Consider the following 11,634-nt stretch of genomic DNA (forward strand, 5'->3'; position numbering starts at 1 on the left):
TTGACAAATAACAAAGCAAAATGCCGAAGTTGGTTTCCAAACAAAATCGGATGGTACACGACTGGTAATGATATGAATATTATATAAGAATAAATTATAAAAATACAATAATAAAAATTTTAATAATAATTACACATAAATTTTATAAACTATAATGCATAATTTTTATATAAAATATTATATCAATATATAAATTTTAATATTTTAGATTAGGCGAATAGAGAAATCATCGCATCTAAATCCGGCCATTCAGCGAAGTTGAAGAAGTCAAAGCTAAGGGGACCCACTATATCCCACAGAATACTAAATTCAGTTCTACAAATCTACAAGTCTACGTACACACACGTGTCTTGTTAAAAAAACCGTTGTTTGTTGTCCTTTCTGGTTACACTTCTATTAGCTCAACTGAAAAAAAAAAAAATTCCACATCCCATGGCCATGGAATCAAAGAAGGAGAATCTGGTTCTGTGTTTTGTTGTCTTAGCTGTTTTCTTAATCTCAGGTGTCAAATCTTGGACTGGTGAGATTCATGGTAGAGTTGTATGTGATGTTTTCGCTGATTCTTCCATTGGTCCTGAGGATATGTTTTAGAAGGTTCCTCTCTCTCTCTTTCTCTTCTATTCTCTTTTTTTTCTTATTTATAATTTTTTTAATTATGGATGTTTGATTGGTAAAGCTATGTTTTCTAGCTGAATGTTGAAGTGGGTTTTGTGCTGGAATTATGATTCTTTAATGTGTCAATGTGTTTTAAGTTTCTGGGTAGTGATAAAGTTTGTTCCATTATTGGTTTGGTAGTAGTTATATGCTTATGAACTTGAATTGAATTTGGATTAAATCAGGTGATAGTTGGTTTTGTTCATATAATTCCATTGGATTGATTCAATTTATGCTAAGATTCGACAAAGAAAAAAAAAGTACCTTTTGATGGAGTGATTAGTTCACTGCATTTTGTAGTTTGTCTGTGGCAGTGGTTTTCCTGATTACTTTGCTTTGTGTAAATCGATTCTATGATTGGTGCTTGCTCGATAGTTTTACCGGTGGCTAATTGGGTTACAAACAGCTAATGCAGTGCTAGAAAGGTTCTCTGAGCTGACTGTTGTAGTCTGAATCCTTCTTGTGTATGGTGCATCCTTCCAAAAGTCTGTGTAAGCAATTCTGTTAAAGCCTTATAGGCTTAAAATCACAAATTGTTGGATTCGTTTTCGTCTGCAACTTTGATGGCTGTCATGTTGGCTTTTCTTCTTACTTTGTTGTTTTAAGTTAGTTTAAATTGTGAAGGACAGATCTAGGGTTCCAATGTTGTAAAGATACAACAGTGAGACCAACTCATCATGGTCGAAAAGAAGCTTCTTTTTTCTTTATGCTTACTTGTTGAAGTAAGTGGATTATCGATCCAAGAATGGGTACTTGCCAAAACTTTCTAATGGATTGAAAAAGGTGTCTGGTCTTTTATAAATAAATCCTTCTTCAATTCCCCAGTCAAGAATGAGCTGTTTGCAATCAATATAACTGCTCCCGAAGTTTAAGATCATACTTTAGTGATAGTAGAAATAGTCTTCAGTACTGCACAAATAGATGACCAAACTTTGTTGAATTACTGATGAACCTTGATATTTCTCTCTTTCAATGGTGGCACTGAAATGTAATCTTTTGCCAGTTGCATTCTTTATAAGTCTATCTCCCTTTTGTTTTTCTTTGTCTTAAGAAGGAGGCAATGCTCTCACATTTTATCACTTTAATTGCCATTGTTGGTGAGGGCCGATAACTCCATCTACGTTTTGTGTTCTTTTCATCTTTCCAGTTGTACTATGGCATTGATGCTTTAAAGGACAGAATTAGGTTCATTCATCCAGGTAATTCCTGATTACTTTAACCATATGAAGTTGGTGGTTTTTCTGTGGAAATCTTAACTGATATTTCAAACATTGTCTGGAAATGTATTAGTCATCGATGAGATTTGATCTGTTTATCTTATATTTATGTACAACAAATGTTTTGGTGCAGCTGCTGAGGTTGCTGTTCTTTGCATTACAAAATCTCGGGAAGTAGTAAACTATCAGGCTTTCAAAAACGCTAAGGGGATTTTGGCTGAAACAATGCCTGAGAGTGACCAGTGGGATGCATGCTTGGCACGACCCATCAGTTGTTTTCATGATCACTGCAACCATCTCAGGGAGGGCAGCAACGGTGTCAAGTTCACCTATAATCGTCCATCAGGTCATTCCCACAGCATCCGACCTTTCATTTATCGACCCTCCAGTGCCCCGACATACTGCATTTAGAATGTTAATTGATGTGTTAGTTCCAATCATGAATGTCTTACACAGAAGCAAATGAAAAAAATGGTATATAATGTTGTAATTTATATGTTCTTAATACCGAAAAGTTCATGTTTCTGATGGATCACCATGTTCTATGCTGTGGTCTACCTGCGACAAGCAAAGATTATATACAAAAAAAGAATTATAAGTAAGGTGGTATGAGCCATATGATTTCACATAATTCTTTTCTTCATGCTTGCAATTACTGTTTCTTTTGACCTCTTTAAGTTGCATCTGAGTTCTGTATCATCTTCTGTTTTATCATCGATGAATCTAATCGATTTTCAATCAAACCTTTTCGAGGTTGTTGATCTACTCAGAGTGATCGAGCAATCTCAGGTCACTTTGTTCCATTACAAATTTGACTATATAACCTGATCATTGAATTGGAAAAAGATGAACTTACTTTGGAAAAACAAAATCATGTGGCTGAACTGGAATTGCCTAAAAGCACAAAAATGAATCATTCATTTAGAAAGAAAGGTTTAACTACAAATTTCATCATCCATAATTATGGATTCTTTCTTAAATATGATTTAAGAACAGGTAAAAAATAAAATTATAACATTATATATGATATCATTGGAATGTATCTCGAGTAATATTTTACCGTCATTTGACCCCAAATAAAAAGTGATTTTTGTTTTAATTATTGCATCAGAAGTTTATCAAACTAAAATTTTGATTTATCAAAGCAAAAAGGGTAAAGTTTGAATCAGTGGCCTAATACAGAAGTTCGTCCAAAAAAGTCAAAAGTCAAAACGCGTAACATGGCTGTGACCTTATCATATGCTGATGGTAAATTTTGGCGGGATAAGATGGCTTACGTGGCGAGACAGGGTTAGACCATATACGTGTTCACTACTTTATTCTTTAACTGCCAAAAGTATCCCCAAACCAGGTGGTAGGCTCAACAAATCATGGGTATAAAAGTCATATCAACATTAAACGCAAATAAACCGTTGGAAAAAGAGAGAGAAGAAGAAAAAAATGAAAGATCTTTGGTGATACAGAAACAGAACAAAGAGAGGGAGAGAAATTCGAAGTTTTTTTTTTTTTAATTTGTTTTCGAAGATGATAGATTGGATAAAGCAGCTCAGAACGGCATTTGGGTTGGCGTTTTTATGGCTTGTTTGTTTGATTTACTTCACCCAGGTTCCCTAATTCTTCCTCTCTTTTGTTTTTCTTAGTTTGATTCACGGGACGCCTAAAGATGTGAAATTTCATTGCTTTGGATTTCTGGGTATCTCAGCTTGTATTGATTTCTTATTGGGTTTTATTGAAAACTAAGAATTTGCATTTAAAGTTTTGATTTTCTTTTAAAAAAGATTTTTTTTTTGATTCTATAACAATGGCTTTTGATGCTATAGGAAATTGTAAATGACAATTTGGAATAGTTTTTTTGATAATTTTTTCGTTAAAAAAAGGCTCTTTTGGGTATTTGAAAGAAAAGATTTTGTTAATAGAACTCATGTTTGATTAGTGTTGAATATTGATGAATGAGATATTTGTTAAGGCTCTATGTTCTTGTAATTCCTATGAATGTTCCTTTTTGCCTCTTTTTTTCCTACTTTGAGTTTGGATCTAAAGTAACTTCTTGACGTGTGAATGCAGGGTTTCAGATCATTTGTATGGACAGCAGTTTCCTACCAGCTTAAGGACAGGCTTAAGTTGTCACCTTCAGCTTCCCAATTTGTGTTTTCTATAGCATTTTTCCCATGGAGTATTAAGCCTATATATGGGTATGCATCATTCTTGTGATTAGTGCTTATGTTTGTCTCACAAAGATGTAGTTGTGGTAGATCTATTTATTGAGAAAAAGACATTGAGATTCTAAATAAATTTGGATTATAACATAATTTACTGATAAAGCAATCTTTAATAATGATAATAATGGCCTTGGTATATGTTGTAAAAGAATGTTATTTATGATTTAATCCATACAAAGCCTTAATACGATATGGTGACAGCTATCTAGCTGAAGAATATATGCTGTCATGGAAACTGCAGTATACTATCTCTTGATTGTTTGCTATAGCCTTACTGTGTTTCCACAAGCAGGATTCTGTCTGACTGCATTCCCATTAAAGGGAAAAAAAGGATCCCGTACTTGGTGATTGCCACTGTGATGTCTCTTGTGCCATGGCCTATTCTGGGTGTCAATGCAACCTCAAGGAGTTCCATGTGGCACCTCATAATCTTATTAACAGTGCAAAACCTGGGTTCTGCAATGGCAGATGTTGTAGTTGATGCAATGATTGCTGAGGCTGTAAGATGTGAGAAGTAAGTTTATCTTCCAAATTTACTGCATTTCTATGTGATAAACGCTTCTATGTTTTTTGCAACCAATTGTTTGCATTATTTTCTATGTTTCTGAAGAACGAATAACTTATAAAGTTGAACTATTTGGATCAGAGCCTTATTTGCTGGAGACCTTCAGTCAATATCGTGGTTAGCAATGGCTTTTGGTGGTGTGTGTGGGAGTTTGCTAGGAGGATATGCACTAAGCAACTTAAAGATAGATATCATTTTTCTTCTTTTCTCTGTACTTCCCGCCATACAGTTATTTTCCTGTGGTTTGGTTCAAGAGAATTCTACAGGCATTGAAGTTTTATCTGAATTCTCTAATCCAAGTGATTCCCATCTTTTGAATGGGAAGACCAACAATTTGGATGAAGACAGTTCTTTGGAAAAGAAATCCAATGCTAGTGCCAGAAGAAGGAAGAAGGGCCAAAAGAAAAGCAAAAAGACACGACTTATGCCTAGAAAAGCGCAGACACAGAGTCCTGAGAAGGGCAAGTTCCTGGCATTACTGTGGTTTCAGTCTCTGAAAGATGCCACTTACAGTTTGTGTCGTGCTTTTAAACAGCCAATCATTTTTAGGTAAATATTAACTTACTTTCTGGTACTGAGAGTTAAATGTAGTGTCAGCTTAAAGTTATGAAATGCTTTGAATATCCAAGGCAACTACTTGAGATGATCATCACTCAAATAGATAATGGCTTATGGGCTTGAAAAGTCTGCACTAATGGTCAACATATCTGGTGGTTTCATCTCTTTGTCTATAAATGCAGATTTAAAACAGCATTTGAATATGCCTATCCAGCATTGAATAATCCGAACTTGTTCTTTGGTGTCAACTGTTAACCTAGTTGACATTATTGCTTGATATTGTTGCCAACTTTTATTTTACAGATTGTTTTGCCCTTCTAATCATATTTTCTTTTGATTTGATTTGCTCCTCGGAACTCCAGACCAATGGCTTGGTTTTTCTTAGCACACATCACTGTTCCAAACCTTTCAACTGCCATGTTCTACTACCAGACAGAGTTCTTGAAGTTGGAAGCATCTTTTTTGGGGACTGCACGAGTTATTGGATGGTTGGGCCTCATGACAGGGACATTTACTTATAATCAGTACTTGAAGAAAATGAAGTTACGAAGAATTCTCATGTAAGTACTTAGTAGTTCAGCTTAAAATTCATTTGGCAAATAATTTCGTTCTCAAAAATAATATGATCACGTTGCATCTCCTATTCTGCAAACATAATGCAGGTTGGCACATATTGGTTTGGCTTTCTTGAACCTCTTCGATGTTGTTTTGGTGTCTCGAACTAATGTTGCCTTCGGAGTATCAGACAAGACCTTGGTGCTTTGTGGATCTGCACTTTCTGATGCCATCAACCAACTAAAGTATGCTTGATTTTTCTTTTGATAATTCCTCATAAACTTTATATGACAATGTTAAACAAGAAATTCTTCATCAAGTGCCAAAGGCACATGCCTTTTGTGTGTGCTTGTTGCAGTTTAGTCATTCACTCTTCCTCTCATTCCATGTGAACGCAGGTTCATGCCATTCTTGATCTTGTCCGGACAGCTATGCCCACCGGGAATCGAGGGAACTCTATTTGCTCTCTTCATGTCAATAAACAACTTTGGATCCACTGTAGGATCATTCGTAGGTGCTGGACTGGCATCAATCTTAAACATCTCTTCAGGATCTTTCAACAACCTTCTTTTCGGCATCATCATTCAACTCCTCTGCACTTTCATTCCAATCATGCTTTTGTTTTTGATACCCAAAGAAGCTACAGGGATAGCATCATAACTGACCACCATTGCATTTTCCAACAGACAACCGAGGATGCCTAGATATTATCCTGACCATTTTAAATCCTTTCATCAATTTTGTTGCTGCTGAAGTGCAGATAGACAAATACAGATAGGCATACACAGAATTTCATAGCAATAGGTTCTTCTGAGTCATATGATTCTGGGATTTCATCCTAGAAATCATCATTCGATACGTACAAAACAAATTGTTGTATAAACAGTTTTGGATGATTGATTGTATACAAAACAAGGCATGTAACAGTCCCATCTATACCAACAGGAGTTTGGCTTAAATGGTAGGATCGTTCTTCTTGACAAAAGTGACTTTGGCTTCGAATCTAGTTGGTGGTCTTTTGATAAGGTTATTTTGAACACATGACTTGCAATCATTATTTTTTAAGCTGTTGAGTACACATCTCGTCTTAATTTAAAGGATTGAATAACTTATCTATCTTTAAATTTTTTTACAAAAAAAAAATTCCATCTATTAATTGAAAAAATGGTTACCAAAAAAAATCTTATCTGTCGTAACAGTTTTGTGTCCTCCCAATGAATTTGAAAACAAAATAAAAAAAAAAACAAAAAATGGAGTCGTCACCAATTTTTTTTGACTAGGTGCAATTGACCACCTATTAAAATTTATCCTTCCAATAAGATTTTAAAATTAATTAAAATTTATTAAAAAGATAATTTCACAGTCTGCGAAACAGTTTGAGTTCAAGAGTCAGTTATGCGTGAGGAAGGATTAGCACCCTCACGACGCCTGTTTAAAAACGGTATCACTTAACTATGTGTTATCCTTTGATTTTGATTAAAAATAGTTTCATTCTCAGTGTTTGGAAAAATAATTTTCTTGATATTTTTATTTATTGAAAATTGGTTTGTTTTGTTTTATTTTTAAAAAATTATTATTCAAATTTTATTCGAGAAAAATAAATTAGAACCTTTTTATTGAAATAATTTTTAAAATATTCCATTCGTTAGTAACAATAGAAGAATTTTTTCTCACCTAGAGATTTCTTAGGCACCGTTTCTTGGAATACCTTAGAATCTCATCTTAGGAGGTCTGAATTTATTTTTTATAAAAATTATGTCATGTATGCAATGCAGAATGTTATCATATTGATGTACACATTTTATTCTCTTTTTTTTTTTAAGAAAAGGAAAACTTTTGTTATATTGAAGATTTTATATAAATATTTCAATACACTGGTAATATTTAAAAAAAATCCTCTCACCTAAGAATTTCTTAAAGTATCTCTATTCGAAATACTTTTAGAATCTTTCCATCGGATAAAATTCCCTTTTTGTCTCATTTTTTATTACTTATTCTTAATTTATTAATTAGTTTTTATTTATTATTATTTTATAATAAAAAAAGAAAAAATTTTATTTTATTGAAAATTTTTTATAAATACTCCAATACACTGATAGTACTTAAAGAAAATCTTTTCACCTAGAGATTTCGTAGGCATCACTACTCGAAATACTTTTGAATCTCATCGTCGGATAAAATTTCTTTTACTTATTTTTTTTTATCAATTTTATATTATTAATTAATATTATAAAATAATAAAAATTTATTTTGGTAAATTTAAATATTTTTACATGCATAAATATCAATAATAATAATTAAAATAACAAAAATAATATAAAAAAAATCTTTAAAAAAATTTTAAAAAATTTTTTTTTACCTGAACTGGACTGGTCAACGCGAGTCCTGTCGGATTTGCGGCTTGGTTCTATCTGACTGTTCAGAGACGATTTGGCCTGGCCTGGGTCAGTTCAGATGAATCGGTCTGGGTCTAACGATTAGTCGAGTAATCAGGTCGGTTGCACAGATCTCGAGTCGGGTCACGGGTCGATGCACAGATCTCAGAGGCTAAAACGACCTCGTTTTGGAGGTTTATTGAAATGACGTTGTTTTACCTTTGGCAGTTTTTATCAAAGGCCCAAAAAAATTTTTTTCTCTCATTTTCTCTTCTCCCCCTCTCTTTCTACACTCAGACCCTCTCTCTTTAGACCGGTTGGTCGGTCACCATCCGTCGTGTCGATCGTCGTTGGTGGTTGCTGGCCGATCTTCGGTCGGTTGTCGAAAAATCTCAAAAGATGCTAAAACATTCTCTTCGACGTGCGCTTTCTGGATCCGATATCCTTTTCATCGAAAACAACCCCAATCGACGTAGATCGGGACTTAAAGTTTCGGTCTCTTTTTTTTTTTTAAATCGACTGACTTTTTTTTGTTGGTAGCTTTTTTGGCGCTGGGTTCCTCCCTACGGGGATAATTGTGTGGTTTTTATTATTTTTTTTTTACAGAAAGAAAATTTTTTTAATTCTGGAAACATTTTTTTTATTCTGGAAAACTCTTTTTTCGTGGGTCTCTCTGATTGTTTTTTTTAATCGATCCCCCCTCTTGCAGGTTAGAAGCTATATTTATAGAGCTTTCTGGGATTCAAATCCCATATCTTCTGGGATTCGAATCCCATTTTTTCAACTAAAAATTCATGCTTGCCACGCGTGTTAGGTAGCTTATCGATCGGCCACTGACAGCTAGCGACAACGATTTTGGACTTTAGGGATTGTGCATTTAATGCACTAGATTTGAACCGGATAAGAAAGAAGAAGAAGAAAAAAAAGAAAATAATAATAATAATAATAATAATAATAAATAAAAATAAAAATGGTGTTTACAGCTGTCCCTCTTTGCTTATTTATGAGAATCAAGAATAAGGAATAAGACAAAGATAAATAAATAACCATTTTGTTCTTAAAAAAAAAACATTGAGCACAAATTTTTTTTTTTAAGGCTCTAAAAGTTCAACCACATTTTTGAAAATTTAAAAGGTTTCTCTAAGCAAAGGCTCAACAATTTTTGAAAATTTAAAAAAGCTCATCTAAGTAGAGGCTTAATAATTTTGAAATTCTCTTAAAAAAGCTCCTCTCAATAGAGGCTCAACAACTTTAAAATTCTCTTGAAAAAGCTCCTTTCAGCAAAGGCTCAACAACTTTGAAATTTAAAAAAGCTCCTCTTAGTAGAGGCTCAACAATTTTAAAAAATCTCATCTTGAAAAAGCTCATCTCAGTAGAGGCTCAATAACTTTAAAAATCTCTTGAAAAAGCTCATATCAGTAGAAGCTCAAAAACTTTGAAATTTAAAAAAGCTCTTCTCAGTAAAGGCTCAACAACTTTAAAAAATCTCATCTTGAAAAAGCTCATCTCAGCAGAGGCTCAATAACTTTAAAAATCTATCTTGGAAAAGCTCCTCTCAGTAGAGGCTCAACAACTTTAAAATTCTCTTGAAAAAGCTCCTCTTAGCAGAGACTCAACAACTTTAAAAATCTATTTGTTCTTGAAACTGATTTCTCATATTTGAATAAGTAAATTTCTCTCTTTTGAAATCTCTTGTTTGATTATTATCTTCATCCGAATATCAAAATCTGGTTTTCCATAAAAAAAAATAAAAAGTCTCTGTCTTGATTATAACTGTTCATGGATGCATGTACTAAGCGCTCTAAATGTAATGCAATCAAAATTATTCATTGCAGTAAAAAGGTTCTCGAAAATCTCTTACTTTTTGCTTCTTTTATCTAAATTCTCAACAATTGCTATATGACCATTATATTCTTCATTTTTTTTCTTTTAAAGTTTGCAACATCAATGTCTTGTCATGCTTTTCTCATCCTTTTTCATTTGCCTTTGTCAACTTTAAACAGTAATGCTGAAATCTTTCATGTTTATTTTTCTTTTCATCATTTTAAGTTCAAGACAAATAAAATGCAATCACACATTTCTCTTATTCACTTATACGATGAACAAAAATATCATATAAAGATAAAGGAAAGGATAGGCATTATTTTCAAAGGAAAGATAACGTATTTCATTAGGCTGATAACAAGGGCATGGCAAAGTGTTTGAGTTGAAACAAATGTGCCCAAATAATGATTACAAGATAATCAAGAACAAAATATTCCCAGATTCTTTCTCTAAAACTAAATCAGATGACTTCCTTAATTTTTCAAAGTTTGTCAAACTATATTTACCTCTATGTTATGGGATCTTCTTCTGATGATGCTTCTGCTTCACATCCAAACTGTCTTTTCAGGTTTTCAACTTAGATAAGTTAACATGCTTTTTAAGTAAAATATTTTTTTATAGCATCTGAATTTATTAGAGTAGGTAAATCACCTCCATCTAACTCTACCAAAATCAATGCCCCACTAGAAAAAGCTTTTTTCACCACATACGGGCTTTCCCAATTCAGTGTCCATTTTTTTCGATTATCATGTTGATTTGAAAGGATTCTTTTTAGCACTAAGTCTCCTTCCCTAAAGCAACGGGGATGAATTTTCTTGTCATGTGCTCTCATAATCCTCTTTTGATATAATTGACCATGACAAAGTGCTGACAGTCTTTTTTCTTCAATGAGGTTTAATTGCTTAAAGCGATTCTGAACCTATTCTGCTTCCTCTAACTTTACCTCCATCAGGACTTTCAGTGAGGGAATTTCCACTTTGCCCTATAACACGGCTTCTATTCCATATACCAAAGAGAATCGGATGGCCCCAGTAGATGTTCGGACTGATGTTCTATAAGCATGCAAAGTAAAAAGTAACTTCTCATGTCAATCTTTACAAGTATCAATCATTTTTTCTAGGATTCTTTTGATATTTTTATTCGCAGCCTTTACTGCCTTATTCATTTTCGGACGATACGATGTCGAATTACGATGACGGATTTTGAACTGAGTGCATACTTCATTCATCATTTTGTTGTTCAAGTTTTTGGCATTATAAAAAATAATTATCTTTGAAAGCCCATATCTGTATATTATCTCTTTTTTTATGAACCTACATATCACAGATCGGGTCACGCTAGCATATGATGTAGTTTTTACCCATTTGGTGAAGTAATCAATCATCACAAAAATTAATCTATGCTCATTCGAAGCTTTTGGAATGATGGGGACAATGACATCATGCCCCACATAGAGAATGGCCATGAAAGAGCCAGAACATGTAATGTTGATGGTGGAGCATGAATCTTGTCAGCATAAATCTGACATTTATGACATCTTCTAGCATAATCAATACAGTCACCTTCTATTATCAACCAATAATAACCAGCCCTCATAATTTATCTAGCCATCATATGACTATTTACATGTGTCCCACAAACTCCATCATGCACTTCTTCAATAATCT

General features: G+C 33.5%; 1 protein-coding gene and 1 non-coding gene across 2 annotated transcripts; both read left to right on the forward strand.

The window, feature by feature from the left end:
- Positions 1 to 406: 406 nt before the first annotated feature.
- Positions 407 to 2,139, forward strand: LOC111276445 (uncharacterized). The gene is made up of 3 exons (XR_016333679.1): positions 407 to 594; positions 1,802 to 1,853; positions 2,005 to 2,139. It is a non-coding gene; the product is annotated as an uncharacterized LOC111276445 (transcript).
- A 1,133-nt stretch (positions 2,140 to 3,272) lies between these two features.
- Positions 3,273 to 6,805, forward strand: LOC111275694 (Major facilitator superfamily protein). Its single transcript, XM_022861189.2, has 7 exons — positions 3,273 to 3,476; positions 3,936 to 4,063; positions 4,383 to 4,604; positions 4,737 to 5,204; positions 5,576 to 5,773; positions 5,876 to 6,013; positions 6,167 to 6,805. The coding sequence occupies exons 1-7, from the start codon at positions 3,396 to 3,398 to the stop codon at positions 6,426 to 6,428; spliced, it is 1,497 nt and encodes a 498-aa protein (XP_022716924.2). The 5' UTR covers positions 3,273 to 3,395; the 3' UTR covers positions 6,429 to 6,805.
- The last annotated feature ends 4,829 nt before the right edge of the window (positions 6,806 to 11,634 follow it).

The sequence above is a fragment of the Durio zibethinus genome, chromosome 25 (assembly GCF_047325235.1).
Source record: "Durio zibethinus cultivar Kanyao isolate XHJ-2024 chromosome 25, ASM4732523v1, whole genome shotgun sequence".
NCBI lineage: Eukaryota > Viridiplantae > Streptophyta > Magnoliopsida > Malvales > Malvaceae > Durio > Durio zibethinus.

Coding starts and splice junctions, on each gene's coding strand:
- LOC111275694 (XM_022861189.2), top strand. CDS start 3,396: ATGATAGATTGGATAAAGCAGCTCAGAACGGCATTTGGGTTGGCGTTT. Junction 3,477..3,935: donor GTTTGATTTACTTCACCCAG/GTTCCCTAATTC, acceptor GTGTGAATGCAG/GGTTTCAGATCATTTGTATG. Junction 5,205..5,575: donor AAACAGCCAATCATTTTTAG/GTAAATATTAAC, acceptor TCGGAACTCCAG/ACCAATGGCTTGGTTTTTCT.